The 22576-nt window shown below is 39.0% G+C and overlaps 1 protein-coding gene across 2 annotated transcripts in view; it reads right to left on the reverse strand.

The window, feature by feature from the left end:
• KDM5A (lysine demethylase 5A) overlaps nucleotides 1-22576 on the reverse strand; it is a 99998-nt gene that overhangs the window by 17520 nt on the left and 59902 nt on the right. For both annotated transcript variants that reach the window (XR_005786759.1, XM_040462704.1), the window contains exons 19-24: nucleotides 19521-19876; nucleotides 14967-15105; nucleotides 11688-11867; nucleotides 10933-11094; nucleotides 6166-6717; nucleotides 4946-5089 (exon numbers count right to left, since the gene is read on the reverse strand). Coding sequence is in view for 1 of the 2 variants with exons in the window: in XM_040462704.1 (XP_040318638.1) it covers nucleotides 4946-5089; nucleotides 6166-6717; nucleotides 10933-11094; nucleotides 11688-11867; nucleotides 14967-15105; nucleotides 19521-19876 (1533 nt within the window). In the remaining variant the exon portion in view is untranslated. The remainder of the gene's footprint in view (nucleotides 1-4945; nucleotides 5090-6165; nucleotides 6718-10932; nucleotides 11095-11687; nucleotides 11868-14966; nucleotides 15106-19520; nucleotides 19877-22576) is intronic.

Consider the following 22576-nt stretch of genomic DNA (forward strand, 5'->3'; position numbering starts at 1 on the left):
ACACTGGGCTCTGTGCTGACAGTGCAGACCCTGCTTGGGATTCTCTCTCTTCCTCTCTCTCGGCCCCTCCTTCTCTCTCTCAAAATAAATAAATAAATTTAAAAATGAAAAGGAGATGAGAGATCACAGCTTAAAGACTAGCACAACACCTGCCTGATTCTCTTTGTACAGTGGACAAGAGGAAGATCATGAGACTATCCTTAATTAAATAGGACACTTAAAAGGTTTTATAAGAGAATTCTAAAAGACAATGTCACTCACTGAGAATTTAGGAATAGCAGTTTACAGTCATCTTCCCTATTCAAAAATTTAATTTCTAAAAACCATCAAGATGAAAGAATACTTTAGTGCACCCCTGCTTTAGTTCCCAGATGCTTCTTCTCAATGACTAGAATTGTCTTTCCTGACTTTGATTCTACTCATTTCATTATAACTCATACACGGAACTTTCTGTTAAGATTTCAAAATGGAAAGGACAGTGATCAGAAAATAATGATGGAGGGGCACCTGGGTGGCTCAGTCAGTTAGGCATCTGACTTCGGCTCAGGTCATGATATTGCGGTTCATGAGTTTGAGCCCACATCAGGCTCTGTGCTGACGGCTTGGAGCCTGGAGCCTGCCTCTGATTCTGTGTCTCCCTCTCTCTCTGCCCCTCCCCCGCGCATGGTCTATCTGTGTGTGTGTCTCTCTCAAAAACTAAACACTAAAACAATGTTTTTAATAAAAAAAAAAAAGAAAAAGAAAACAATGATGGAAAATAATTATAGCTAAAAAGAGGTTTTTAAAAAAATTACTTCCCCAAGGTGATGCATGAAATGTGAATATGTACAATACTGACTTAGGTAAGATAAAGACACATTGTTAGCCCTCGAACAATCACTGAAAACAAACAAAAAGAGGTGTAAGGCAAGAAGTCAATAATGGAAATGAAATGAAACATTAAATTTTTTTTTAATTAACCCAAAGAAGGCATGAAAAGTGGAACACAGGAACAAAAACAAGAGATTAATAAAAAATCAGCAAGATGATCAACTTAAACACAATCATGTCAACAACTATGTTAAATGAAAAATGGACTAAAAAAAAAAAGAAAATAGACTAAACACTACCAATGAAAAGACAGAGATTGTAATATTACTTTAAAAACAAAACACAAAAAACAAGACTTAACTCTGTATTTTATGAATGCATATATATGTAGAATTACAGTCCAGAAAGGACCCTCTACATATATGCTATCTACAAGAGACATATTTTAAATACAAAAAAATTGAGTCTTTCCACCAAAGCTCAAGCCATCCAAGGATTAAAAAGGAGCACTTGCGTGGCTCAGTCGGTTAAGCATCCAACTTCAGCTCAGGTTACAATCTCGCGGTTTGTGAGTTCGAGCCCTACATTGCACTCTGTGCTGACAAGCTCAGAGCCTGGAGCCTGCTTTGGATTGTGTTCCCTCTCTCTCTGCCCCTTCCCCACTCACAGTCTCTCTCTCTCAAAAATAGATAAACGTTAAAAAAAAAAAAGGTGGGGGCGCCTGGGTGGCTCAGTCGGTTAGGCACCCCACTTCAGCTCAGGTCATGATCTCATGGTTTGTGGGTTCGAGCTCCACGTTGGGCTCTGTGCTGACAGCTCAAAGCCTGGAGCCTGTTTCAGATTCTGTGTCTCCCTCTCTCTCTGCCTCTCCCCTGTTCATGTGCTGTCTCTGTCTCAAAAATAAATAAACATTAAAAAAATTATTTAAAAAAAAAGGGAGTGTTAGAAAAGAGGGGCACTTGGGTGGCTCAGTCAGTTAAGCATCCAACTCTTGATTTCGCCTCAGGTCATGATCTCACAGTCATGAGATCGAGCCCATGTCGGGTTCTGTGCTGATAGCACTGAGCCTGCTTGGGATTCTCTCTACCACCTCCCATGCTTGCGTACTCTCTCTTAAAGTAAATAAACTTAAGGGGAAAAAAAAAAAAGGAATTAATCACGTGAATATGCAAAGGTTATGCCAGACACAAACACAAAAGATCCATGACAAATTTTGCTTCATTAAATATATATTTTCCTAAGTAATGATTTTCTTAAATTGCTACTCAGTGATTCAGTGGTGATTACAGGATATTACATGCAAATGAAGTAATCCAATAATGCAAAGCACAAATTAGATGCTATGATAACTAAGATCAAATGACTGATTGTAGTTTTCTTTTTTTTTTTTTTAACGTTTATTTATTTTTGGGACAGAGAGAGATAGAGCATGAACGGGGAAGGGGCAGAGAGAGAGGGAGACACAGAATCGGAAGCAGGCTCCAGGCTCTGAGCCATCAGCCCGGAGCCTGACGCGGGGCTCGAACTCACGGACCGCGAGATCGTGACCTGAGCTGAAGTCGGACGCTTAACCGACTGAGCCACCCAGGCGCCCCGATTTTAGTTTTCTATGTAATTACCTACTCTTCTTCCTCAATCAGTAAGAGGCTCTCCCTCAAGCAAAGATACTAAATTTAAATTATTTTAAAGATGAATTCATAGTCACAAATCACCAAGCTAATTGTAAATAAATTGGCAAATAAAATTTTAATTACACAGGAAGTGTTTGTTCCATGAGAAAATACTCAAGAGTTTAATTTTTTTTTAATGCAGAGATACCTACATTAAGGTGAATGTGACCTTGAAAATTACCCCAAATCTTGCCACCTACCATTCTTCTATTTTTCTACATTGCCAAATATATCGCCAACACTATAAATTCATGATTCATATTGTAAGTCTTCCCTACCAAAGAAGAGCCCATAAGCTAACACCACTGTAGAAATTTTGCAAAAAAGACTAGTCTGTACAACCATATCAAACCACAGGTTTGATCCCTAGCCTTAAAATCATCTAATACTTTTGATGTTTTGTTTTCACAGGTTACCAGTCTGCTTCCAAACAAAGTCCACCCCATTCAGCAATTCTAGAGCACTGGTTGATACTTAATGTGCTAGAAAGATAACAACCCAGTTATCAAAGGCCTCCAAGCTATGGTAAACTGGCAATTCTAGTACTAACTTCTTTGTGGCATGGGCCACATTCCCTTTCAGCTGCTCCTAGTCAACCTATACAACTTCATAAGCAAAGAATGTCATTAACTTCAGAGTAACGAGGTGCTCAGAACCTTAACAAGCTAATTCAAGTTTCAACTTTGCTCAAGTCTTTAATTCCTAAAACTAAAAATTCTCTCATTAAAACGTCCCCAAGATGCATTTTTATCTTGAGAAAAATATTTTCCAACAGATCATTTATAAGCATCTATGATGGATAGTTTTAATTTTATATCCTATGATTTTTTTTTTAATTTTCTTTTAATGTTTTTATTTATTTTTGAGAGAGAGACAGAGAGAAACAGAGCATGAGCAGAGGAGGGTCAAAGAGTGGGAGACACAGAACCCAAAGCAGGATCCAGGCTCCGAGCTGTCAGCACAGAGCCCGCCACGGGGCTCGAACTCACAAGCTGTGAGATCATGACCTGAGCTGAAGTCAGATGCTTAACCGACTGAGCCACCTAGGTGCCCCTATCCTATGACTTTAAAGTTGATGATACTAATGCTCTAAGAATGAAGTGACCTACCTGATTTACACACTGAAAGGATAAACAAAAGATAGCTATGGCGTAGGGGGGAGAAAAGGCACCCTCGCCTTTTCACACATCAGACTATGAACTCCCTGGTTACAGACATAAATTCTAAACAGTTCAACAAGGCTAATATAAAACAGATCAATGGGTTAACTGTAACCTGGCAGAGTTTCTGCCTAGATCATGATGTTATTACTTGGTAAAAGACTAAGGACTTGGGCCTGACACAAAATAGTAAAAATCCAACACAAAACAAACTTGCCAAAACCAGTGTGGTGTCATTATCAAAATAATCACACTGAGGGCAAATAATTTATTCTAGCTGCAGCTGTGACTCTGCAAATCTGAACCATGGGCCCAAGTATAACTCATCTTTAAACAGGACATTTTGGGGCGCCTGGGTGGCTTGGTCGGTTAAGTGTCTGACTTCGGCTCAGGTCATGATCTCACGGTCTGTGAGTTCGAGCCCCGTGTCAGGCTCTGTCCTGACAGCTCAGAGCCTGGAGCCTGTTTCAGATTCTGTGTCACCCTCTCTCTCTGCTCCTCCCCTGTTCATGCTCTGTCTCTGTCTCAAAAATAAATAAACGTCAGGGGCGCCTGGGTGGCTCAGTCGGTTAAGCGTCCGACTTCGGCTCAGGTCATGATCTCACGGTTCATGAGTTCAAGCCCTGTGTCAGGCTCTGTGCTGATGGCTCAGAGCCTGGAGCCTGTTTCAGATTCTGTGTCTCCCTCTCTCTCTGACCCTCCCCCATTCATGCTCTGTCTCTCTGTCTCAAAAATAAATAAACGTTAAAAAAAAATAAAAAAATAAAATATTTAAAATAAATAAACATCAAAAAAAATTAAAAAAAAAAAAAAAAAAGGACATTTTATCTAGCATCACCAGATGAGAGATCAGAGCAAAAAGACTCAAAGCACAGTTAGAATGGGATTCTTAAAACATAACTACACAGACTTTAACAACCCAAAGGGAACGAAATACTGAAATAAACCATAAAAGCTTTTAGTAATCTATATGTATGTTTCTAGTCCTTCTAAGCCATAAGGAGTTATAAGGTGAGGAAAATACAGATCTTTCAAAAATTCCATCCTTAAAAAAAAAAAACTGTTTCCAAAAATAGAAAGAAGAAAGAGAAAGGGAAAGAAAGAAAAAGAAGAGAGAAAAGAGAAAGAAAATTATTTCATCAACCTATATTTTTGAGGGCTTTGAAAAAATGGTAACACCATAAATCCAGTATAAATAGATGACTACTTTCTCTTCCACTTTCAGTGGAAACATCAGTGTTCAACAACTTTTTTTAACAAGCCCAGTGATCGGGTATGCACTCAGAGAGCCTGTCCATTAGTTACCTTCATGTCATAGCCATAGGTCTCCCGAATGTCTTCATCAGAATCTGTTTCTTCATCATCATAGTCCATTGTTTGTCGAGGAGAAGAAGATACACTGCTCACCACCCGGTTAAAAGCAGACTGCTGGAAACTAGGTAGGTGTCCCTAAACAACAAAAAATTCCAAGATGAACAGAGTAACATACTAAATAAACATTGGTAATTAATATGCACCAAAATGTAGGGCTCCTGGGTGGTTTAGTTGGTTAAGTGTCTCTTAGTTCCAACCTCAGGTCATGATCTCACAGTTTGTGGGACTGAGCCCTGCATCAGGCTCCGGGCTGACAGGGCAAAATCTGCTTAGGATTCTCTATCTCCTCTCTACCCATCCCCTGCTTGCTCACTCTCTCTCTCAAAATAAATAAATAAACGTTAATGGGGCGCCTGGGTAGGCCAGTTGGTTAAGAATCCGACTTCAGGGGCGCCTGGGTGGCGCAGTCGGTTAAGCGTCTGAATTCAGCCAGGTCACAATCTCGCGGTCCGTGAGTTCGAGCCCCGCGTCAGGCTCTGGGCTGATGGCTCAGAGCCTGGAGCCTGTTTCCGATTCTGTGTCTCCCTCTCTCTCTGCCCCTCCCCCGTTCGTGCTCTGTCTCTCTCTGTCCCAAAAATAAATAAATGTTGAAAAAAAAAATTAAAAAAAAAAAAAAAAAAAAAAAAAAAAGAAACCGACTTCAGCTCAGATCATGATCTCATGATTTCTGAATTGAAGCCCTGCACCAGGTTCCATAGTGACAGCTCAGAGCCTAGAACCTGCTTCAGATTCTGTGTCTCTCTCCCTGCCCCTCCCCTGGCTCACCTCTGTCTCTCTCTCTCTCTCAAAAATAAACATTTAAAAAATAATAACTTAAAAATAAAATTAAAAATTAAAAAATATCAACAAAATGTAATGAACTTGCTAAGTGGTCAATAAAGTTCAACAGTTAGTACAAATTAAATTATTTGGTTATGATGCCAAGGTCCATCTCAATGATATTTCCAGGTACTAGTTCACTAAAATTACCTAGATATATATCTGAAGAAAATTCTACAGTTATATATAGAAAAGTGTTATTGAGATAACATGGCTACTGGCAACTTACTGTTATTTTCCTCATCAGCCAGTAACATATATTTGATTTACTATTTATACAGTGACAAATACAATCCCATGAAATAAAAAAAGAAAGTAAATCCTAAACTTGCCTGTAAGTCTGGATTGGCAGCTGCTTTCTGGAGTTCTGCACTGATGATCTTTTCAGTTTTTTCTCGAGCTGCCTGTTCCACCATACGCTGGCTCAACACGGACAGTTTGGCTAGGGCAGAGGACAGTTCATCTGTGGCTAGAGCCTGCCGTGCTCTATCTTGCCAACTCATAGCACGTTCTGTCAAACACTGCAGGGCCTCTCCTTCTGGCAAACGTACAGGTAACTTCTGAAGGGATACCAGGAGTGATAGAATAGTCTCTAGCCTTGGCCTTCGAGACCGCATACAAAGAGGGCAAAGGAATTTTACTTCTTTAGCCTGCCAGCTAGATCCTTTTTTTTGGGAACCTGATTTAGGAAGGGGAACACAGCTGTTATGGAACCAGTCTTTGCAGAGCTCACACTGTAGCATAAACCCACTGGCTGTCTTGCGACAAATACAAAATTTTACTTCTTCTATGCGGTCCACCATTGTCATCTTGGCTAGGTTGGCTGCTCTGAGGGAATGCATGGCTTCGATCTCTTTTTGCTCCCGTTCTTTGAAAACTGCCACCTGTATACAACGAACATTTAATTAAAAGGAGTCATGGCAAAATACTCCAAAAATGACAAATCCTCAAAGCTGAGGGATCATCTCCACATTGTGCCCTCATTGTAACAAACCACTGTCCTTTAAAAAAAAAAAAAATCAGTTGTCAATCATTTCCCATAATTTGGGTACATTCTTCATTTGTGAAATGAGCAGAGTGCTACCATATTTGACAGTGTATATCAGTAGAGTACTTTGAATTTTTCTATAGGGTGCAATAGGAAAGATAATATGCCCTGGAGTCAGCCAACATGGGCATGAAGCCTGGCTCTTGGACATCTAGACTAATGATCTGGGCACAACTTTTATGAATCTCAGTTTTCTGAAAAATGAGAATACCAACCAATCTCGTTTTGTTGTTTTGAGGATTAAGTAAGATAATACATGAAAGTGCCTAATTTGGTATCTTGCACAAGGTAAGTAGTCAATAAATATTCCTTCCCTGGGGGATTTCTATACAAATCAACTTTTCTTTCTTTCTAAACAGCTTCTCCAACTCATGTAGAAGTAGAATAACAAAGCGTGATGACCAATTATAACAAGATTTTATGTAACTCACTTTTAAACAGTAAGTAAAAGCAAACAAAATTTAATTATCAAGAACACTGTTAGTACATTTTCTTTTTTAAACTATGGTAGTTTTGAAACAATTCTTTTTTTTTTATTATTTATTTATTTATTTATTTTTTTAACGTTTATTTATTTTTGAGACAGAGAGAGACAGAGCATGAACGGGGGAGGGGCAGAGAGAGAGGGAGACACAGAATCGGAAGCAGGCTCCAGGCTCTGAGCCATCAGCCCAGAGCCTGACGCGGGGCTCGAACTCGCGGACCGCAAGATCGTGACCTGAGCTGAAGTCGGACACTTAACCGACTGAGCCACCCAGGTGCCCCGAAACAATTCTGAAATAATTTCCAGTCCTATCAATCTGGCAGGACGGACTTCTTAGGCAGATTTGCTAATAAATCATTTCCACTGGCCTCAAACCAAGATCATTTGTAGGCAGAAGCAGCCATATCAAGTGACTTAATGTATGTAATTCCCTGCTGTTACATATTGCCCAAACTCATTTTTTATTTCTCTTTACAACCTCAGGCTCCTAGTCATCTTCACACTTTCCTCCTCCTCTCCAAAAATATCTATCATTCTTGGGGTGTCTGGGTGGCTCAGTAGGTTAAGCATCTGACTTCGGTGCAAGTCATGATCTCACAGTTCTTGAGTTTGAGCCCTGCTTCAGGTAAGCTCAAGCCCTACTTCGGGTGAGCACAAACCCCACTTTGAGTTAGCCCCACTTCTCTCTCCCTCTCCTTCTCTCTTTCTTTCGACCCCTTGTGGGATTCTCTCTCTCTCCTTCTCTCGCTCTTCCCTCACTTGTACCCCCCTCTCAAAAAACAAAAACAAAAACACCCATCATTCTAATTAGCTACAAATATTTTCAGCACTCACTATGCTATGAATGCTACAAAGAGAAGGGAGATATTTTAAATAGTAGCTGGAATCATTAAATGGATAAAGGGACACCTGGGTGGCACAGTCTGTTAAGCGTCTGATGCTTAATCTCCGCTCAAGTCATGATCTCACTGTTTGTGGGTTCAAGCCCCACATCGGGCTCTGCACTGATGTTGCAGAGCCTGCTTGGGATTCTGTCTCTCCTTCTCTCTGACCCTCTCCCGTTTGTGAATGTGCTCTCTCTCTCTCAAAATAAATGAACTTAAAAAAATTAAATAGATACAATTCCTTTTAAAAGCACAGTATTAAATGCTATTAAACTCTAACCCAGTGATCCTATTCCTAAGAGTCAAGTATAGGAAAATAATCTGAAAAAAGGAAAAGGCTTTACAAAGAAGTTCACTTTATATTATCCATAATAGTAAATACTTAGAACAATCAAAATATTTGATGTATCAGAGAACTGTTCAGCAAATCATGGACAATTTGAAGGAATATTAGCAACTATTAAAACAATAATAACGAACAGAGATATGGAAAAGACAATTTTAGGGAGGGAGCAAAATGATAAACTTTGATTACAAATACAAAAAATGATCCCAGAATGCAAGCTATATTACAAAGCTGTAATCATCAAGACAGTATGGTACTGGCACAAGAACAGACACTCAGATCAACGGAACAGAACAGAGAACCCACAAATGGACCTACAAACGTATGGCCAACTAATCTTTGACAAAGCAGGAAAGAATATTCAATGGAGTAAAGACAGTCTCTTCAGCAAGTGGTGCTGGGAAAACTGGACAGCGACATGCAGAAAAACGAACCTGGACCACTTTCTTATACCATACACAAAAATAAACTCAAAATGGATGAAAGACCTAAATGCAAGACAGAAAGCCATCAAAATCCTAGAGGAGAAAGCAGACAAAAACCTCTTTGACCTTGGCCAAAGCAACTTCTTACTCAATACGTCTCTGGAGACAAGGGGAAAAAAAGCAAAAATGAACTATTGGGACCTCATCAAAATAAAAAGCTTCTGGGGTGCCTGGGTGGCTCAGTTGGTTAAGCGTCTGACTTCGGCTCAGGTCATGATCTTGCGGTTTGTGGGTTCGAGCCCCGTGTCGGGCTCTATGATGATGGCTTGGAGCCTGGAGCCTGCTTCACATTCTGTGTCTCTCTCTGTCTCTGACCCGTCCCCTGCTCATGCTCTGTATGTATCTCTCTCTCTCTCTCAAAAATAAACATTAAAAAAAATTTTTTTAATAAAAAAATAAAAATAAAAAATAAAGAGCTTCTGCACAGCGAAGGAAACAATCAGCAAAACTAAAAGGCAACCAAGGGAATAGAAGATATTTGCAAATGACACATCAGATAAAGGGTTAGTAGCCAAAATCTATGAAGAACTTATCAAACTCAACACCCAAAAAGCAAATAGTTGAATGAAGAAATGGGCAAAAGACATGAATAGACACTTCTCCACTTCCCCAAAGACATACAAATGGCCATCTGACACATGAAAAAATGCTCAACATCACTCATCATCAGGGAAATACAAATCAAAACCACAATGAGATACCACCTCACACCTGTCAGAATGGCTAAAATTAACAACTCAGGCAACATATTGGTGAGGATGCAGAGAGAGGCTCTCTTTTGTGCTGCTGGTGGGAAGGCAAACTGTGCAGCCACTCTGGGGAACAGTATGGAGGTTCCTCAAAAATTAAAAATAGAACTACCCTACGACCCAGCAATTGCACTACTAGGTATTTATCCAAGGGACACAGGTGTGCTGTTTCAAAGGGGAACATGCACCCCAATGTTTATAGCAGCACTATCAACAATAGCCAAAGTATGGAAAGAGCCTAAATGTCCATTGATGGATGAATGGATAAAGAAGATGTGGTATATATGTATGTAATGTAATATTACTCAGCAATCAAAAAGAATGAAATCTTGCCATTTGCAACTTCATGGATAGAACTAGAGGGTATCACGCTAAGTGAAATTAGTCAGAGAAAGACAAATATCATAGGACTTCACTCATTATGAGGACTTTAAGATACAAAACGGATGAACATAAGGGAAGGGAAGCAAAAATAACATAAAAACGGGGGCTGGGGGCACAAAAACGTAAGAGACTCTTAAACATGGAGAACAAACAGAGGGTTACTGGAGGAATGGTGGAAGGGGAGATGGGCTAAATGGGTAAGGGGAATTAAGGAATCTCCTCTTAAAATCACTGTTGCACTATATGCTAACTACTAATTTGAAAGTAAATTAAAAAAATAAATAAAAACTTAAAAAATAAAAAATAGGGGCGCCTGGGTGGCGCAGTCGGTTAAGCGTCCGACTTCAGCCAGGTCACGATCTCGCGGTCCGTGAGTTCGAGCCCCGCGTCAGGCTCTGGGCTGCTGGCTCAGAGCCTGGAGCCTGTTTCCGATTCTGTGTCTCCCTCTCTCTCTGCCCCTCCCCCGTTCATGCTCTGTCTCTCTCTGTCCCAAAAATAATAAACGTTAAAAAAAAAAAAATTTAAAAAAAAAAATAAATAAATAAAAATAAAAATAAAAAATAAATATAAAAAATGAAATACATATATATATATATAAAGCCAAAGATAATGTTTACAAAACAAAAATAGTTAAGAACATAAAACCAGTGAATCTGCTAATATCTTCACAGAATTTTGTATTCACAAGCAGATTCAAGATGCATTACATAATTTCTTACCACCATGGCTGTATCTCTGGTTTCCTCCAATCCTTCCTCGAGATCACTCAGAGGCTCAAGGTCCAGATCCTTTTCTTTTTCTTTTTCTATTAGTTCTTTTACTTTTTTCCTTCTGTTTTTACCACTCCCATATATACCAATGTCAGTCCGGGGACTCAGCACCTACAAAAATAAAACCAAACACTGAGCTCCAGTTTTTAAAAAATCTTAAAACCGAAAATAATAAAAGGAATCATTTACTGACCATTCATCATGTCCTACGCACTTTTTTACATACTTTATACGCATTACCTAATTCAGTCCTCACAACAACCCTCCGTAGTAGGTAGTATTATCTGTATTTTACAAACCAGGGAAACTGAGGCTAAGAAAGGAAACAACTTGCCCAAGGACACAGGGTTAGCAATTAGGGAGCAGTCCTCAAACGTGAAACTATCTTACTCCAACTATGCTCTTTACGATGTTCAAATGCTCAAGATAAAAAAGATAACGACTATTTAAATTTGTACTTCTGAGAAATAAATCTTTCAATGACAGAATCTATTAGTAACAGAGATAAGATCCAGGCTGATACTGTATTCTGGATGCAGCAGAAGATGAACTGGAAATAAGTCTGCCTAAAGCTCCACATTTCTAGTCAACATTTGATATCACTTAATAGGAATCACTTATATAACCATGACCAGATAAACTGAAAACAACCCTCACCAACGAAACTCCTACCTACAGGTGTTAAATTACCAACTATTCTTTACCTGCAACAACGTATGGCTAGAATTCTTCTTAAGAAAGGTCCGCCCCGTCCGTTCTCTCCATGCCCGTGCAGCTGCTACTTGTGACTCTACTTGGGGCAATGCGTCCAGACGCACAGGGATAGGGCGCCCTTTAGCAGACAAGCTCTCCAACTGCTCCAAGTAAGCATAGTTGCTGCCACTCTGAAAAACAAAAGTACACTCTCACACAGCTTGCACTTTCTTATGGAGTCTAGCAATACTGGTCGGAAGATCTTACAAAGAGTTTAGTGTTAAGCTTTTTATTAAATATTATTCTTTAAACCTAATCGTATCTCTTGAACTAACAGAGCCAATGTCTTTTTAAAAAGTCTGTAAATTCATCTTGTCAATGTTTTTTTATTTTATTAATTAAGAACAAGTTAAAATGTAAAAACCAGTTCAACAGATAATCTAAAGAACATGTATATAAATACGATCAGGAATGAGGCAAGGAATTTGCTAATAGATGGAAACAGATGTTTAATATCATACCAGACAATGCAATCATCTTTTCTACCATGTGGAAATCAATTGTTCCATTATAGATAAGCTTAATTGCTTTTCTATGGACATAATTCATTTGTATTACTCTCGTTTTTAGTAATCGACAGAGTTGTAAGATAGCCTGGTCAAACAAAATCTAAGGCCACACTCCTTCAATGAGATAATCTTGGAGGGTTCACCAGACAATATCCAGTATTCCACTGAAAGGACATCAGTAATCTCTTTTGCCTATTTCAGTCTTTCAACTTTTCCAAATACTACAAAGCAGTATTTTAGTTCTGATAACCACCTCCATTTTATGTTCTATAAATACAGATGAGAATGGATATTTGCCTAAGTCACATGGTTCAGTATGTATGTGTAATGAAGTCATTATTGTTTTTAGAACTATTACTGCTTTACATTTACTAACTAAATGAATCATTACAAGAGGGGAGAGGGTTAACAAGTAATTCATTACAGTAATTCTGAGTGATAAGATTGGATGAATCTCCAAGCAGACAGGACACGTAACCATTCCTACAAGAAACTGTATATATACCCTTAACATTTATTGTTATTCAGAGGCTCTGAATGAAGGAAAGGTATAGTTACGTGCTAAACAGACATTCTAATAAAAAGTTAGTTCCTATCTATTAAATGACTCATTTGCCTAAAAATTCATTTGGAAAGTTACACTGAAACAGGTGGAAAAATAAATAAGCAAGAAACTTCAGTGAATTTTTTTTTCTTTAAAGTAGGCTCCAGCTCCCAACAGGGGTCTTGAACTCACAAACCCCAAGATCAAAAGTCCCATGCTCCACCAACTGAGCCAACCAGGTGCATCAACTTAAGACAATTTTTACAAAGAATATGGGAAGGTTCTAGCCCTAAGAGATATTAAAATGGTATAATTAAAATCACTGTGGAGTAGGATTAAAGAATAGCAAACTGGAAAAGAAAAGAAAGCTCAAATACAGATATGGTTGACAAATACCATGTTTACTAATACTCCTTGTGCCCAGCTATAGCTGTTTGACTATAGAATATCTCCTGGCTAAGGCTTGACAGAGCCTGCTCCCAAACTATGTATCTTAAAGAAGAGTCTGCCTGTCAACAGAAGTTTTCCACTTACTTAGAATCTACAAGTCCATCTCCCCACTAAAGGGAGGGCTTAGTGGAGGAAAAGTCCTCTAAATGACAGAGGAGGGGCGCCTGGGTGGCGCAGTCGGTTAAGCGTCCGGCTTCAGCCAGGTCACGATCTCGCGGTCCGTGAGTTCGAGCCCCGCGTCAGGCTCTGGGCTGATGGCTCAGAGCCTGGAGCCTGTTTCTGATTCTGTGTCTCCCTCTCTCTCTGCCCCTCCCCCGTTCATGCTCTGTCTCTCTCTGTCCCAAAAATAAATAAACGTTGAAAAATAAATAAATAAATAAATGACAGAGGAAACACATGGCAGCCACCTACACTTGGAGACTTGGTCCAGCAGTCATAAATAAACAGCCAACTAAGGGTTATCAGACATTCGAGGACAACCAACTTCCTGAAATAGGTTAAAGATGAAACAGAGGAGCTGCCCTAATGAAAACACAGGTAATTTTTAAAATAGCATAGAAAAAGTGTGGCTAACCAGCTCCCAGAAAAAATCAACTTAAAACAAAGTAAAACAGAAGTCATTAGAACTTGACAACTACAGTATGTTCTCTCCTAAGTTTAGTAGAGTTGGTTTCCTTTTATTTGCATATAGTTCTACAATAAAGAGTAGGTATACCCTCAATACTAAAAATGCTGCCAGGTTTTTATAATTCAGGAGGAATTTTATATATTCAAATACAGTTTCATGTCTAGCCCTTATTTCATTGTTTTAATTTTCTTTTTTCTTTTAGAGAGAGAGAGTGTGAAAGTAGGGTGAAGGAGGCAGAGGGAGAGAGAGAATCTTCAGCAGGCTTCACGCTCAGCATGGAGCCTGACACAGGGCTTGATCCCGCAACCCTGGATCATGACCTGAGCCAAAATCAAGAGTTGAATGCTCAACTCACTGAGGCACCTCATTATAGTTTGTTTTAAATTAAAATGTATATGTCTTGGGGCGCCTGGGTGGCGCAGTCGGTTAAGCGTCCGACTTCAGCCAGGTCACGATCTCGTGGTCCGTGAGTTCAAGCCCCGCGTTGGGATCTGGGCTGATGGCTCAGAGCCTGGAGCCTGTTTCCGATTCTGTGTCTCCCTCTCTCTCTGCCCCTCCCCCGTTCATGCTCTGTCTCTCTCTGTCCCAAAAATAAATAAACGTTGAAAAAAAAATTTTTTTTAAATAAAATAAAATGTATATGTCTTTCTAATTAGAGAATATGCTATTTTGAGGGCCTGGGTACTACCTTTACACCCTTCCCTCACATTTCTGCTCCCAAACAACTAGAATAGTACCATGAGTGTTATGGGGTTCAGTAAATATTAATTTCATTTTCTTTTTGCTGCCTCTTATTTTAAAGTAACTTGCGCACATGGCAAAGATTCAAAGAATACAGCAGGGAATAAACTCCCTATTGCTAAGAGTTAAATAAATAGCTAATTCTGTCATCTTTCACAGCAGGGAGTCAACAAAACAAGTTAACGTTTAAATAGGTAATATTTACTTTGAATGATAGAATCAGATGGAAGAACAATTGAATTTTAAGTACTATCATTATTTTATTCTGGTTATTCTATTCTAAAAAATTATAGGCTTAAAGAATTCATCTGTGAGACAGCATTACCCGAATGGTAGGATAACTCAAGAGGCTCCTTACCTGAATAGCTTCTACTTTCGCTGTCCATTCTCGAGCCTTTTGTAAGGCCTCTTTCAGGGACAACACATTGGGTAGAAAGGCTGGAATGTTCTTGGCTTCATTCACTATGCTTTCTAAACTTGCCACACTGTGCCTTGGTCTAAAAAAAATACAAAAATAGGGTAGATGCATGAGGAAAAGTCAAATTGCTACCAACATTTAAATCACATTTTAGAATGTGCAGAGAACTTTCATATACATGATTTTACTTACTTCTTACCACAATTCTATAAGGAAGGCAAAGCAGCTATTATCTTTATTTCCAATTTACAAATAAGAAAACCTTAGCTCAAAATTCATTTATTTACCCCCAAAGTCATTTAATACAGTGAATGGCACAGCCGAAATACTGATTCAGAATGAGTCTCAGAGCCCATGCTCTTTTCACTATAGTAAATTGCATCTATTTTAGTACTCCACAATATCTGAAACTGTCAGAGATGCATATTCGACAGCAATGTAAAAAGCAATAGTCTAGAAGTCCATTAATATTGACCATATACATTTAATTCAACTGCATTCAAGAATACCTAGTTACAAAAAAGATGAATAAAATAGACCTTATCCTCAACTAATCAGAATACAAGATAAAAATTAAACCTGTACTGGGGACTAAGAACAAATTAGTATAGGCTCATCAAAATGGGATGTTGTGTTTAATTCTGCTTAGGGGAGCTGAGAAGGGCCTTGAGGGGCGCTTAAAGAAGTGATTTTATCAAGTAGAATGTTAAAGAAGAAAAACCAGGAATATAATGAACAAACACAGGAAGAAACATTTAAAAATAAGTTAGTGGTCCAGGGCAGCCTTAATTGGCTCGATGAGTAGAGCATGCAACTCTTTTTTTTTTTAATTTTTTTTTTTTAATTTTTTTTTTCAACGTTTTATTTATTTTTGGGACAGAGAGAGACAGAGCATGAACGGGGGAGGGGCAGAGAGAGAGGGAGACACAGAATCGGAAACAGGCTCCAGGCTCTGAGCCATCAGCCCAGAGCCCGACGCGGGGCTCGAACTCACGGACCGCGAGATCGTGACCTGGCTGAAGTCGGACACCTAACCGACTGCGCCACCCAGGCGCCCCGAGCATGCAACTCTTGATCTCAGGGCCATGAGTTGAAGCCCCACATTGGAGGTAGAGATTATTTTAAAAATAATAATAAAATATTTAAAAAATTAAGTTAGTAGCCCAGTTTAAGATGGGGGCTGGCATGAGGATGGAGGTAAAAACAGGAATAGGAGTAAGAGCAGGAAGTAGGAGAACATGACCAGAAAGATAGATACAAACTGATATAAGCGGTCTTGACAGCCATGAATTTCACTATGAAAGCAACAGGAAGCTACTGAGGGTGGGAATAGTTTCATCATATAGAAATCCTACTATATGCTCATGAAACTTTTCAATCTTGTGGTGGAGGGGGATTATTAATACACAGTTATGATGCACTGTAAGATGCTATCGGAATATATAGTCAGAGGACCTAAACTGACTTGGCAGGTGAAGGAAGGCTTCCCAGAAGTGACCTCTAAAGTTTCTTATCCTTTTTTAATAGGAGTGAGTCAGGAAAGCTGGGACCAGGGGCAGGGTAGGGGTATACCACAGGGGCTGGGCAGAAGGGAAGAAATGTTCCACAGGAAAACAAAATAAGCATGTGCAAAGGTCCAGAGACAAGAAAGAACATGGCATGTCTGAAGAAAGCAAGTGGGGATCACTATGTTTGGAACACAGAATGCAAAGAAGATAGGCAAGGGATGAGGCTAGATCCTAAAGCAAGAGGCTAAATTACAGATGGCCTTATGAATCAGGTTAAGGAGTCTAAATTTCATCCCAAGGAGAATGGGAAACACTGAAGGGCTTTAAACAAGACAGTCAAAAAGCCATACCTATATTTTAGGAAAATACGAGTTGCAATGTAGAGAATGGGTTAGAGAAGAGTGAGGTCACTGAGGTCACAGAACCTGTTGCTATGATTTAGGCCAGCTATGACAGCACCCAAAAGAAGAATGAAAGTGAGAAACATTGAGGAAATATTATCAACATGACTTGGTAGTTAAATGAGTTTGAGGGTAAGGAAATGGAAAGGAAAGGTTAAAGTTAATTTCCAAAGTACTGGCTTATGTATGAATGAACCCAATTTTGGATTTGGGGAATCTGAGGAACCAACAGGACATCCAATGGAATTATCTAATAAGTAGATGATATCTATGAAATGTATCTGTTATACATGAGATTTTGGAGTTAATCAGTATAAAGAGGACAAATGGAGCCAAGAAATTAGATGAAATTTCCAGGGAGATGTACACAATGAAAAACAGAAGTGGTCTACACCAGAATCTTGAGGAAAGCTTTTATTTAAGAGGCAGGGGAAAAAAAGGCCAAAAGCGAAGAAGGGTATTGAGAAAATAATGGTCAGTAATCAATCAATGCTAAGACGTGAAGAATATTATAGATGTGTTTCAAAAAGATAACTTTATCCATTCAGAAGATGTGGCTTACATATACAATGGAATACTACTTGGCAATGAGGAAGAATGAAATCATGCCATTTACAACAATGTAGATGGAACTGGAGGATATTATGCTAAATGAAATAAGTCATTCAGAGAAAGATTTCATATGTTTTCACTCATATGTGGAACTTGGGAAACTTAAGACCATGGGGGAAGGGAGGGGAAAAAATAGTTTCAAACAGAGAGGGAGGGAGGCAAACCATAAGAGACTCTTAAATACAGAAAACAAACTGAGGATTGATGGCACAGATTGGGGGAGAAGGGAAATGGGTGATGGGCATTGAGAAAGGCACTTGTTGGGATGAGCCCCGGGTGTCGTATCTAAGCAATGAATCATAGGGAATCTACCCCCGAAGCCAAGAGCACACTGCAAACACTGTATATTAGCTAACTTGACAATAAATTATATTTAAAAACAAACAAACAACTACAACAAAACCCCAAAAAGATAATCTTGACAGGAGTAAGAAAACAAAAGATTCTTCTTCCCACTATCCCCAAACTCCATCACCCTCTATTTTCTAATTTTCTTTTCTTCATGACACTAATTATCTAAAATTTACTCATCCATTCATACACTCACTTATTCACCTGTCTCTTGGCTCTCCCCACTAGAATGTTGGCTCTATTTTAGAGCAGGGACTCTGTGTGCTTTTCCCTACTGTCTCTATAGCACTGAGAAACAGTGCCTGGCATGTAGCAGCTACTCCACGAATACTTACTGAATTGCAAAGATTAAGGGAAAATACAAGAGTACTGTAACTAGGTCAGTGACAGTGAAGACAGATTCGAAAGACATTTTGGAGGCAAACTCACTAAAACTTGGTGACTGATTAAATGTAGAAAAATGAGAGAAAAAGTTTTCACATATTACTACCGCCAAATTTTCATTCTGTAGACTACGGTAAGTTGCATCAGGTATACCAAATTATAGTTTTGCATTCCACAGTTATTTAGTTTTTCCCATTTAATATGCTCCTGGAATTGTCATGAATCTGAAGACACTGAATAGTTTCAAAGGAAAAAAAAGCTATGGATACGTTTTAGTATGTATTCTCCATGGCATCTGGAGAGCAAAATATCCAGCAAAAATACATGCAGCGTTTTCTTGGCAAAACAAAACTGTGGTCATTATTCATTAAATCATCTAAGGCTTTTCCTATCATCTGCATTCAAAATAAGTAGCTGGCAAAGTAGTTAAGTACATGAAGACTTTGGAATGAAGTGGAAAAGGCTTCAAATTTGAGCTGTGTTAAGAACTATGTGATCTAAGTATCCCAGGTTCCTCATCCTCACACGAGAAATTGTGTATCAACTTTAGCTGAAGAAATACTTTAATAAAGGACATTAGTTCTTACATAATTATGAAATTAGTTGATACACAAATATGATGAATGCTTTACTGAAATCTCACAAATCCAATGGGGTGCCAATGCTAATGCAACTTAATGTTTTCTTCCCCTTCTTTCTCTTTCCCACTACTTTCCTGCATAAATCCTCTACTCCAGGGAAGCCCATTTAACTTTTGTCACCAAAACACAATTTAGCTTATGACATTTCTCCTACCTCCTTCCGCTTCAATCGCACTCATGCTTCAAGTCTCTACCTAAGTTCTTTCTTTTCTCTCCAGCTTCTCTTCTGAGCACCCAAGCTAACACTGACCTCTCCTCTAAACTCCTGTTGCATTTTTCTGTACCTCTCAGTTAACAGTAACATATGGTGGTGAGCTTTACATTTCTTAGCTCTGAAATACAGCATAGGTAATGGAAAGTTCTAAACAAAATACTATTTTGTATCACCTAAAGTACCTAGCAAAGTACTCTGCACTAGAGTGCACACAATATTTGAAAACTGTTTATGTGCAGACCTATTCAATAACTTAGTGATTGATCAGGGAAGGCACAAAACATCTAATTAAATATTTAATGAAATAGAACCTTATGTTCCTCCTTCGGTTCTACTCTGACTTCATTACTAAAGAGGCAACAGTCATCAATATATGTGTTCACCTTGCCTGCAGGCAGACCTTAGCCTTTTCTTCCCAACGCTCAGAGACTGTAAGGAGCTCCTGTAGTTCAGCCATTGCCTTCTCCACAGCATGGTGGGGTGCCAACCCCACCCCAGAGTCTATCAGTTTCTTCATGACATCCAAAGTGACCTGCTGTGGATCTGACAGGGTCAGTCTTACTTCATCCAACCATCGAGCCTGCTGTAGCTCTTGCTTTAGTCGGGCTAATTCAGGTAGCTCCACATAGAGACTAGAACCCATGTCTATCAACATTTGGAGTTTGGAAGAATCTGGGGTTTCATCCATCATGGCCTCTTGAGCACGTTCATGAAACTCTTCCACATCATCCAGGAGATTCTGAAAAAGTAAAAAAAAAAAAAAAAAAAAAAAAAAAAAACAACAAAAACAACCAAATTTAAAAGATACAAAATGAGGGGCGCCTGGGTGGCTCAGTCAGTTGAGTGTCCGACTTCGGCTCAGGTCATGATTTCACGGTCTGTGGGTTCAAGCCCCATGTCAGGCTCTGCACTGACAGCTCAGAGCTTGGAGCCTGCTTCCAATCCTGTGTCTCCCTCTCTCTCTACCCCTCCCCCACTTTCATTTTGTCTCACTCTGTCACTCAAAAAAATCAATAAATGGAAAAAAAAATTTTTTTAAAGAAATAAAAAATAAAAGATACAAAATGAGTATGGAATATAGCTCAGGCAAACTAACAAACTCTAGATTATCTAATAATCTCACCATTATAGCACCAAATAGATACGATAGTAAAAAACGTAAATATCATAAATATGCTTCTCTGTAATTACTTACCTTCTTCCTTTTAAAATACGACTCATTCAAAAAAATTTTTTAATTTTTTTTAAATGTGTATTCTTGAAAGAGAGAGAGAGAGAGAGAGAGAGAGAGAGAGCATGAGTGGGGGAGGGGCAGAGCGAGAGGGAGACACAGACTCTGAAGCTGGCAGCACAGAACCTCATGTGGGGCTCAAACTCACGAGTCGCAAGATCATGACCTGAGCCAAAGTCGGACACTTAACCCTGAGCCACGGAGGCGCTCCAATTCAAAAAATATTTAAAGACTGCAGACTTAGATATAGCCACTGTTTTAAGTGCACAATATTAAAACATACAGTCCTTTGTCTTCAAGGAACGCAGTTTAATCTAAATAGCCAGACACTGAATACGTGAATGAAATGTTTCAGTTAGTTTTAAATGCTATGAGAACAAAATAGAACACAATAGAGAATGACCAGAGAAGGAGGGCATACTACATTGCAATGGTGGTCACAGAAAACAGATAAACTGAAACTAAAATAAGGAGACAGAAGTGGGAACTATAAGAAGATCTGGAAGAAGAGCAGTTCAGGCAGGGCAAGTAATAACTACAAAAGCTCTTAAAGAGAAATGAGCTTGCTGTCTTGCTCATTTGGATGAGTGGGTGATGAGAAGCAAAGTGGAGAATGCAGTTTAAAAATAAGCAGAGGTCAGATTACACAGTGCCCTGTAGATTATGAATTTAGATTTCATTCTAATGGCTTTGAGGAAGCACTGGAGAATTTTACCACAAATAAATGATATGATTTGATTTATATTTTACACAATCATTCTGGCTACCAAATAAAAAATCAACTATCAAGGACAAGAGAAGAAGAAAGGAGGTGAGTTAAGAGGCTATTACAGTAACCTAAGGCTTAGAATCTAGTGGTTCAGAGCAGTTTAAGCAATGGTCATGATGATAAATGGTTCACTCTGGGATACATTTTGAAGATAAAAACAGCACTTGTTTAGAGACTGGTTGTAGGGTAATAAGAGAAATAAAGGAATCAAGGATTTTGACTCATTAAAAGGCTTTTAAGGGGCGCCTGGGTGGCGCAGTCGGTTAGGCGTCCGACTTCAGCCAGGTCACGATCTCGCGGTCCGTGAGTTCGAGCCCCGCGTCGGGCTCTGGGCTGATGGCTCAGAGCCTGGAGCCTGTTTCCGATTCTGTGTCTCCCTCTCTCTCTGCCCCTCCCCCGTTCATGCTCTGTCTCTCTCTGTCCCAAAAAATAAATAAAAAAAAAAAAAAAAAAAAAATCTTGAAAAAAAAAAAGGCTTTTAAGATTACTTTAGTCTGCCAAAGGGATATGGAGAGTATGCCACTGGACGTACAAGCCTGTAGAAAAGAACAAAGGCACTAAGAACTGGTGATCTGGGAATCAGATCAGATTTGTTTAATGTCACTAAACAAGTAAGATGTCAAGACCTAGACTAAAGAAAGGGCTGAGGCTCTGAACATACTCCACAATTAGAAGTCAAGCCAAGGAGAAAACAAACAGCAAAGAAGACTAAAGAGAAGGAACTGTGAAAAACCTAGAAAACCAGAGAGTGTGATGTCACAGATGTTTAGAGAAGAAAGTCTCTCAGATAGGAATAGGAAAGTGTGGTCAACTATCAAAATGCTCCCACAACAAGAAATAAAGCAAAAACACAATTGATACTAGATTTCACAAGCTGATAACCTTGATAAAAACCATTTCAGATATCCTGCCCATGGCCAAATCACAAACCACCACCATGAACTATCAAAGGAATACTAACTACACAAATTAATGTATTTGATATATACTTTTTAGATTTTACAAATTCAAGAAACCATCAGGACTCTAGTAATTTCAGAGCTCATATTTTTAAAAGCTCATGAACTAATAACTTATTGAAACATTTAGATTCTTTTAATGATTTTCTTGCATTTCAATTTTACCTATGCCAGATAGGGATTCTGATCTAAAATTAAAACAGAAAAAAATTCTAAACTAATTACTCTTGGTTCCAGAATCTTAAAGGGAGTATTAAAGACTAAGAACTAAACCAAGGAATTCTTTTTTTTTAAGTTTATTTATTTATTTTGAGAGAGAGAGAGAGAGAGAGAGAGAGAGAGAAAGCAGGGGAGGGCAGACAAAGAGGGAGAGAGAGAATCCCAAGCAGGGTCTGAACTGTCAGCACAGAGCCCGATGTGGGGCTCAAACCCATCGACCGTGAGATCATGACCTGAGCAGAAATCAAGAGTTGAATGCCT

The sequence above is a fragment of the Herpailurus yagouaroundi genome, unplaced genomic scaffold, assembly GCF_014898765.1.
Source record: "Herpailurus yagouaroundi ecotype Mexico unplaced genomic scaffold, PumYag 355, whole genome shotgun sequence".
Classification (NCBI taxonomy): Eukaryota; Metazoa; Chordata; class Mammalia; order Carnivora; family Felidae; genus Herpailurus; species Herpailurus yagouaroundi.